At 42.0% G+C, this 9,224-nt stretch overlaps 1 protein-coding gene across 1 annotated transcript; it reads left to right on the top strand.

Annotated features, from left to right (window-relative positions):
* Nucleotides 1–1,008: 1,008 nt before the first annotated feature.
* Nucleotides 1,009–2,088, top strand: LOC115423976 (uncharacterized; the record flags this gene model as incomplete). The annotated part of the gene is made up of 2 exons (XM_030141032.1): nucleotides 1,009–1,123; nucleotides 1,322–2,088. Coding segments are annotated over 2 exons (882 nt in total), but the record flags the coding sequence as incomplete, so codon positions are not given.
* Nucleotides 2,089–9,224: the final 7,136 nt, after the last annotated feature.

Consider the following 9,224-nt stretch of genomic DNA (forward strand, 5'->3'; position numbering starts at 1 on the left):
TTCCTCCTTAGAGGTTAATGATGCCACTGAGTCTCTGTGCTCTACACTTAGCTCCTGTCTGGATAATCTGTGCCCTCTATCTACTAGACCCGCTCGATCCTCCCAGTCCCACCCATGGCTCAATGATAACCTCCGGTCGCTGCGTACCAACCTCAGAGCCGCAGAGAGAAAATGGCACAAAACAAAAAGCTCTTCTGACCTGATCACATTCCAGTCACTATTGGTATCCTTCTCATCCAGTGTCACTGCTGCGAAGAAGGCTTACTATAATAACAAAATTCATTCTGCCACCGACACAAGAAACTATTCTCAACCTTTAAAACACTACTCAACCCTCCACCTCCACCGCCCACTACTAATCTGACAGCAGACAATTTTGCTTCATTTTTCACAAATAAAGTGTCTACTATCAGCAGTCAGTTCACTGATCCACCCATAGACTGCACGCCTCCTTCTTCAACATCATCATCATCACACACTGCTTCCTCTCCCCTGACTATGGCTACTACTAACTCAACTGATAAAAGCCCAACTGCGTCATTCCCCTCATTTACTCCCCTCACAGAGAACGAGGTGTCTAAACTCCTTTCCTCTAGCCGTCCTACAACATGCCTGTTGGACCCTATTCCATCCAACCTCTTACAGTCTGTAGCCCCTACTATCACAGCACCAATCACACATGTGATTAATGCTTCACTGACTTCAGGAACATTTCCTACAGTATTTAAACAAGCGCAGGTAACACCACTACTCAAAAAACCTTCCCTCACCCCCACTCAAGTGGAGAATTATCGACCAGTCTCACTCCTCCCATACCTTTCTAAGATCATCGAAAGGGCTGTTTTCAAACAGGTCACAGAATTCCTCTCCCAAAATAACCTCCTGGACATCAACCAATCTGGCTTCAAAATCGGCCACTCCACTGAAACGGCTCTGTTGTCTGTGACAGAAGCCTTGAAAGAGGCTAGAGCAGCAGCCAAGTCTTCAGTACTCATTCTACTGGACTTATCAGCAGCATTTGACACTGTCAATCATGATATCCTGTTATCCATACTCTGGAACATGGGCATCACAGGCCACGCACACTCCTGGTTTCAATCTTACCTTACTGGTCGGTCCTTCAGTGTGTCCTGGCTAGGGCACACATCAGCAGTTCACCGCCTCACCACGGGGGTCCCCCAAGGCTCTGTGTTGGGCCCCCTCCTTTTTGCCATATACACCACCTCACTCGGTCAGATCATCCACTCACACGGCTTCTCATATCATTGCTATGCTGATGATACCCAGCTCTATCTGTCATTCCCACCTGATGACTCCACAGTCTCAGTGCGGATCTCAGATTGTCTCTCTGACATATCTGCATGGATGAAAGCCCATCACCTTCAGCTGAACCTGTCCAAAACTGAACTGCTGGTCTTCCCAGCTAAGCCAACCATACAGCTGGACATCTCCATCACTTTTGACTCCATACCTCTGGCTCCTACCAGTGTAGTACGTAACTTGGGAGTCATGATTGATAATCAGTTGACCTTCACGGATCACGTTGCCTCTGTCACCCGATCATGCCGTTTCACTCTGTTCAACCTAAGAAAGATCAGGCCATACCTAACCGAACAGGCCACCCAGCTCCTGGTGCAGACTATGGTTATCTCCCGTCTTGACTACTGCAATGCTCTTCTAACGGGCCTCCCAGCTTGTGTTGTCAAACCACTACAGATGGTCCAGAATGCAGCAGCGCGTCTGGTCTTCAATCAGCCTAAAAGGGCACATGTCACCCCCTTACTCATTGAGTTACACTGGCTACCCATAGCTGCCCGCATCAAATTCAAATCTTTAATCCTAGCCTACAAAATTCTCCGTGGGTCTGCTCCTGTCTACTTAGGTGCACTAATAAAAGCTTATGTCGCCCCACGACCACTCCGCTCGTCTGGGGAACGTAGTCTGGTGGTCCCCAGACCTTGTACAAGACAATCCAGGCTCTTTTCATGGGTCGTTCCACGTTGGTGGAACGCTCTACCAAGTGCTACAAGAACAGAGTCATCCCTGCCTATCTTCAAGAAGCTCCTGAAGACCCAGCTCTTCCGAGAGCACCTCCTATCCTAGCACTTTCAAACATTCCATTTTAAATATTCTAATAAGGTTTTTCCCAGGACAACCACAGATTCTTTCACGATTATCTCTGGACCTGCTGCGGTGGTCCGGCCTCTTCCCTGCCCTCATCATCACCACTCACTTATCCTCAACCGCCTCCATGTGTCTCCCCCTACTCCCCCCTTCTCCCCCTCTCCCCCTCTCCCCCAGTCCCTATCTCTATCGCTCTCTCTTTTTGCCCTTCTCTACTCTCTCTCTTTAACCCCAACTGGTCCAGGCAGACGGCCATCCTCCAGGAGTCTGGGTCTGCTCCAGGTTTCTGCTGTTAAAGGGAAGTTTTTCCTCGCCACTGTCACCAGTCACAAGTGTTTGCTCCTGGAGGATTCTGTTGGGTTTCTGTAGAATTGACTTAGAGTCTGGTTTTGACCAACTCGATATATAAAATGTCAAGAGATAACTTTGTGATCTGGCGCTATATAAATAAAATTTGATTGATTGAGTGATTTAATTGGTTTCCCCTGTAAGTCGCTTTGGAAAAAAGCGTCTGCCAAATGCGTAAACATAAACATAAACATAATCATTCCACCAGGACCTCTTTAGTGCATGTGGGTCACTTCAGGGTCGCATTCAGTTCAGACTCAAAACTGATACAAGTTTTTTTTATTGGAATTCTTCCTTTTCCCACATTTCCCTGTGGTCTTCATAAACTGTAAATGCTCTGCTTGGCTCTGAATTCTTCATTCATCCAACTCCACAGCTCCATCTTCAATCCTATAGAGGGTCTGCACATGACGTCACCGCTAGCGGAAGTCACCGTGGTTCCGCCCACTGAGTGACAGACAGAGGGAGATGAGTTGCGGTTTTGGCTTGAATACTGCGAAAACTTTACAACAATCTAAAAAATGAGGAAGAGCTGTTGTGCCATTGATCGCACAAATAGGTTTAAAAGCACTGGGAGCTCTCGTTTTAGCGGAGACCTAAAGCCACAGACAGAAGAAGCAGATGGATCGCTGCAATTCAGAGAAAGAACTGGAATCCAGACAACCAAACCTGGATTGTGGCTGCCATTTTGTGTCAGATAACGTTAATTTATGCTGTATTCTTGCATAAAATCATCCCTTAAATTCCATCTGGTTTTGGCTAACGTTCCTTCTTAGTAAAGCTCTTAATGTTAGCATCTGTCATTTAGTTCTAGATTTCAGAACTGAATCGTTTGTGTCTTCAGTTGTGTGATTGTGAACCTTGTGCTCTACATGATTTGTAAACTAGCTTAAACTGAGGCTAACCTAGTTTTCCAAATCAGGGGCTCCTCTAGCACACAGCTGTTGGATCTGTGTTGGATCCAGTATTTGATGTGAACTCTCCTTAAATCTCCACAGTACCAGTAGATCATCCACTCACTTGGGTCAGTACTAAGGGTTCAACTCCAGTAAATCAGTAGTGAACTGTGAGCACTACTGCTGGGCCTTTACCGCCCAAATCACCGCCAACAAACTCCGTCTGCACTGACACAAAACCTCCAAAACAATAGTATGTTGAATGAAAGCACTCACCAGCTGGAATCCTCTGATGAACCAGGACCAGGATGGACACAACTCTGGGTCTGTTGGATGCTTTCAGCCTTTGCATTGGGGATTTTCCCGGCGTTGAACTCAGGTTCATCTAAATGTCAGGATAGGTGATTTCTGTCCCAGATCAGTGTTGGTAGAACACTGGTTGTTTGGTAGCTTGGATGGATCCATGTCCAGTCCAGTTGTCTTTAATTTCATGTTCTATTCCACAGTTTTCCTGGTCTGGCTGTAGTTACTGCTATACTCCACCATGTTGAGCCGGTTTGTTTTTGCCGCTCAGTCTGACTCAGAGGGGCGTGGCCTGGGGGGGAAGTGACGTTTGTGCATTCACTCTATTTCTGAGTAATGACACCAGAAAGGTGGTTTGGAGCGCTGGCCCTTTAAATGCACAGGAGCCACTTCAGGCCCCGCCCCCTCCAGGTTGTTGACTGTGCTGCTCGGTCCTGTTCAACCAACAACTGAACATTTGAGGTACTGGACTACAACCGCTGCTGCTGACAAACAATTATGTCAAACTGGAGAATGTTCATCTGAAGTCTGGACCTGATATGTGCAAAAGTGGAGACGGAACCAGTAATAGACGCAACAAATTAAAGAGGAATTCAAACAGGTTGTAGAAATCCACTGGATTTTTTTCCGGAATTAATAAAAATATAGTTTAGCAGCAGCTGGAGGGTTCAAATTCAAACTGTATGAACTATTAGGGTCCAAATCCACAAATAAATGAACCACAGACTAAGAAAAGTGGGTTTAGACAAATATCAACCCTTTAATGTGTAGTATGAACAAATACACAAAAAAATCAGATTTCACCAAAAAATCCAAATTGTGCATTAAGACCTGCTCTGTGAACGTAGGCTAAATAGTTTAATTTGTCCTGTGCCCGTTTTGTAAACCCCCTACCTTTCAGTGGTTGACCCCACTACTCAAACACACACATACACACAGTAGTGACACAACAGCTGGACATAGACTTGTGTGTGGTTTATTTGGATATTTACCTGCAGTAACGCACTCTCTGCAGTCTGTCCCATAGAAGAACACAAGTGTTCAGAGAACGCAAACCTCCGCCAAGCACCCTGAATGGTGCGCATGTGTGGATCGACTATTTCTGTTTGGATTCAACAGTTTCCAGGTTGTTCCATACAGCAGAAAAAGTTGAAGCTTGTTACCAGTCATGTGTACGTCAGATTATATTAAATTCCAATCGATATTTGTTGAGTTATAATGAAAAATGTGTGGTAAATGGGATTTTCAGTGTTAAATGTAAACGTCCACAGAGTCCACATTCCACAGTGGATGTGGACAATTTTGTACCACACTCTCAAAACAGAGGTACCAGATCAGAACATTTATGTACCTATAAGTACATTTTTTAAGAATGTTCTCTCCAAAGTACAATATTGGTCTGTAGGAGGCCAGAATGTCACCTTTAGACGATGAAAAAGGCTCCACAGTTCTGTCCAGTCCAAATGTGTACTCTAAGGAACCCTGCAGCAGTAAAACCTGTGTGTAGACCATGAGAACAGGCTCTAGGCTAGAACTGAACAGTAGGACCAATTAGAGTTCAGACATTAGGCTTAGCACATTATTTATTATATATCATACTGTAATTACTCTATATTATATTTCAAAATAATTTGTGTTTTAATTTAATAGCCCAATTAGCTCAATGATAATAGCCTAATAATTTATTTCTCTTATTAGAACCTCTGATTATTGCCATAATCTCTGTTTTATCCAGTTTTCATTCACACCTCCATGTCTTGATGTCGTAGCTTGCCTATGCCGTTTTTTTTTCTCTCAATTAGGCCACCGGTTCAAACTTTTTTTTTTTTTTTTAAATAATTTTATTTGTGGATTTTTAACAGCGTTACACGGATGCATCATACAATCTTTACGTTTTTACTGTTTTTGAACACAAGTTCCCACTCCCAACTTAAATAAACATAAACATGTTAATATATTTACCAGAAGACATCAAGATTATGAAAGCAAAAATAAATACATAAAATAAAATTGAATAGATAGCAATTATACACATATATATAAAAAAAAAAAAAAACAGAAATAAAATATGTACCATTCCTACAGTTATCCAGGTGATGAGTGGTGATTTGGTGTTAAAGTCATGATACATTGCTCATTTTAAAAGTTTCTGTGAATTTTAGAAAAGGCTGCCATGCTTTATAGAATTTTACAGTTGATCCGGCTAACATACATCTCATCTTCTCCATTTGTAAAAACCTCATAATATCTGCGATCCACCGATCATGTGTGGGAGGGGTTTCCTGTTTCCACCTCAAAAGTATAAGATGTCGTGCAAGTAGAGAAGCAAATGCAAAAGCATTTAAATAATGTTTAGAAATATAAATGTTTGGGGGAATCACTCCAAAAAGTTCTGTCAGGGCTGAAGGTGGAAAGTTAATGTCATAAATTTTTGAAAATGTTGTAAATATAGATGTCCAATAGTTATGAAGATTAGGACATGTCCAAGAAGTGTGGAAAAGTGAACCAGTATCTGCTTTACAACCACTGCGGAGCGGGTCAGTGCCCAGATAGAATTTGGCTAACTTTTCCTTGGAAATACGTAAACGGTGAAGGATCTTAAATTGGAGGAGCCCATGTGTTGAACATAAAGAGGAGGTGTGTACCCGATGGAGAACTGATTTCCAGATGCTACCTGTGATGTCCAGTGCTAGATCGCCTTCCCAGTGTGATTTTATAATAGATAATGAGGGGGACTGTAGCTGTAAAAGTTAGTTGTAAATTTCTTTTATTGCACCTCTCTTATTACCCTTTATGTCTAAAATTTTATCCAGAGTAGTTTCTACAGGTAAATTGGGAAACGAAGGGCATCTACTTTTTAAAAAGTGATGAATTTGTAAATAGCGAAAAAACATGTGTTTTTGGAATCTCAAATTGTTCTGTTAGTTCTGTGAATGTGGCAAAGGTTCCATTCACAAAAAGTGCTTTAAAAGTATTTAATCCCTTGTTGCTCCAAATCTTAAAAGCAGAGTCAAACATAGAAGGTGGGAACATATGGTTTGAGCACAGGGGAGCTTTAATCGACACTGAGAGCAAACCGAGCCATTTCTGACATTGCACCCAGATTCTGAGGCAATCATACAGCGAAGGATTACATTTTAGGTGTACAACTCCAGGGGAAGTGCAGATGTCAACAACGCTGATAAAGATGTCTTACCACGGTTAGATGATTCAATATGAAGCCAAGCTGGAATTTCCCTATTTGAGTCAATAGTCTAATAAAGCATATTTCTTATGTTTGCAGCCCAGTAATATAAATGAAAATTTGGCAAAGCTAGTCCGCCAAGTGGTCTTATTCTTGGCGTAAAATATTTCCGTATTTGCGGAGGTTTGCCATTCCAAATAAATGTAGATACATATTTGTCTAGATTCACAAAGAACTTCTTTGGTATGTAAAATGGGATACATTGAAATAAGTATAGGTATTTAGGTAGAACGTTCAGCTTCACAGGATTGACACGGCCAGTTAATGATAATGGTAAACTATTTGTCATATCAGTCCCCGGACTTTTACTTGTTTTGTCTGTCTTGTGTGTCGTTTCCTGTTTTATTTTGTTAAGTTTCCCTCATGTGTCATGTCTGGTGTTTTTACTTCCCTTCCCTGATTGTCTCCACCTGTGTCCAATTGTCTTCCCGCCCTCTTGTGTATTTAAACCCTGTGTTTTCCCCTGTTCTGTGCCAGTTCGTTTTCCTCCGTCTTGGTGTGATTACTTACCAGCGTTTTGGATCCTGTCTACCTGTTGTGACCTGTTTTGCTCTTCGACCACTGATTCTGCCTGTTCCTCGTCTGCCTGCTCGTCTGACTTCGACCTGGTTTGTCCTCCACACCTGAGTATTCGCCTGACCCCTGTCTGATCATCTGCCTTTGTGCCCTAGCCTGTTTTCGACCCCCTGCCTGGACTATCGCTACGTGAGCCTGCCTATCCCCATGTACGTTTGCCTGTCTGCTTGTCCTCCCGTGTATGACCTGGTCCGTCCTCTGACTCTCCTTTGCTTTCTCCTAGTCGGGTTCCCCTCGTGCGTTCCCGACCTGGGCTGTAAAGTGGTTCACTTGGAATCTGAAGCAGTGACAATTCCCCAGCACAGTCCCGCTGAGGAACTATTCAATACTTTCCTGTGTGAACCAATTATACTGACTGTATTTAATAAATTCCCTTTAACTGTATTCCTGTCTGAGGGTCTTGCATCTGGGTTCAGTTCACGTACCACCGGCCTTAACACTATTCCATCTCTGAAGGTCAGAATTAGTTTTTTCAAGGAGCTGGACAAAGTTTTTTTTTTTGTTTTTGTAAAGATCCTTATATGAGTGGGTGACTTTGATACCTAGGTAGGTTAAATAGTCTGATTTAACTTTAAATTGAAAATTTGCAAATGAGATATTCTTTGCTTTAGAGTTAACTTTAAGTAATTCTCAAACTTTAAACATCATGGCATTATCAATTATATGAGTTTTCTTTCTATGTAAAGTACTTAAGGTACAAAAATGGACCATTTCCAAAGGGTACAGAAATGTCTCTCAAAAAAGTACACCCCCAGTGACAAGCATTTGTACCCTTTAAGTACAAGCTGGTACCTGTTTTTGGGAGTGCAGATACAAGATATTGTTCTAAGCTACAGGTGGATCAAAGTGGAAGCTAATCGGAGTCGTTTTGAATTTTTTTATGAATTTTTGAAACTTGCTCAATGATGACGGATAGGAAAATTGTAGATGTTGTGACCTTAAACTTTGGCCTACTTGGCCCAAAATTTAATGGGTTGGTCCCAGGACCTAGGCCTATCTGTGGGGAAGATTTGGGAAAGATGGTTGGAATAGTTTTCCTGTAAAGTTGCTGACAAACAAACACACAAAGCAAAGTGATCACAGTACCTCCTGGTGGAGGTGATGACAGCACAGTGTTTGTTTTGGAACTACTGAGGCTTACATGAACCATGTGATCATCGTAGCGCTGACATCACAGTGTGTCGGAACTCTCTCTCTGTATGGCTCTGGACATCCTGCACAAACAGGGTCCTGGTCAAATGCTCTGACATATGAATAGTCTGTTTCTTCTTTGTAATAATATGATGTTTTCACACAGTGTCTTTGCTTTGATCATTCACTCATATTTAACAGGACATTTGTTTGCTGTCTTCTCTGATGTGAATGTTGTTTTGTCATTCATTTAACTTTTCGTTTTGATCATTAGTTTGCATGTATGTGCATTCATTAACTCCTGAAACCCTGCTCCTCCATGCCAGTAAAAAAAAAAAAAAAACACAGTGAAGTGAATAAATGTTTAGCAAATAAGAAAAAGCAACATTTATTTAATTTTACACAATGTATTGATAAAACATTTGAAATTCATGAAATAATTACACTTTTACCAGTTTCAGGAGGAAAATAACAGGATGTTTTCCTGGTATTCCTCTTGTGTTCATGGTGCTACATGTGACTGCTGTTGCATTACTTTTTTCATGCATTACTTACAATTAACATGAGCTATTAATACAATTGATGTACATCTAACAAACAAA

This window comes from Sphaeramia orbicularis, chromosome 8 (assembly GCF_902148855.1).
Source record: "Sphaeramia orbicularis chromosome 8, fSphaOr1.1, whole genome shotgun sequence".
Lineage (NCBI taxonomy): Eukaryota > Metazoa > Chordata > Actinopteri > Kurtiformes > Apogonidae > Sphaeramia > Sphaeramia orbicularis.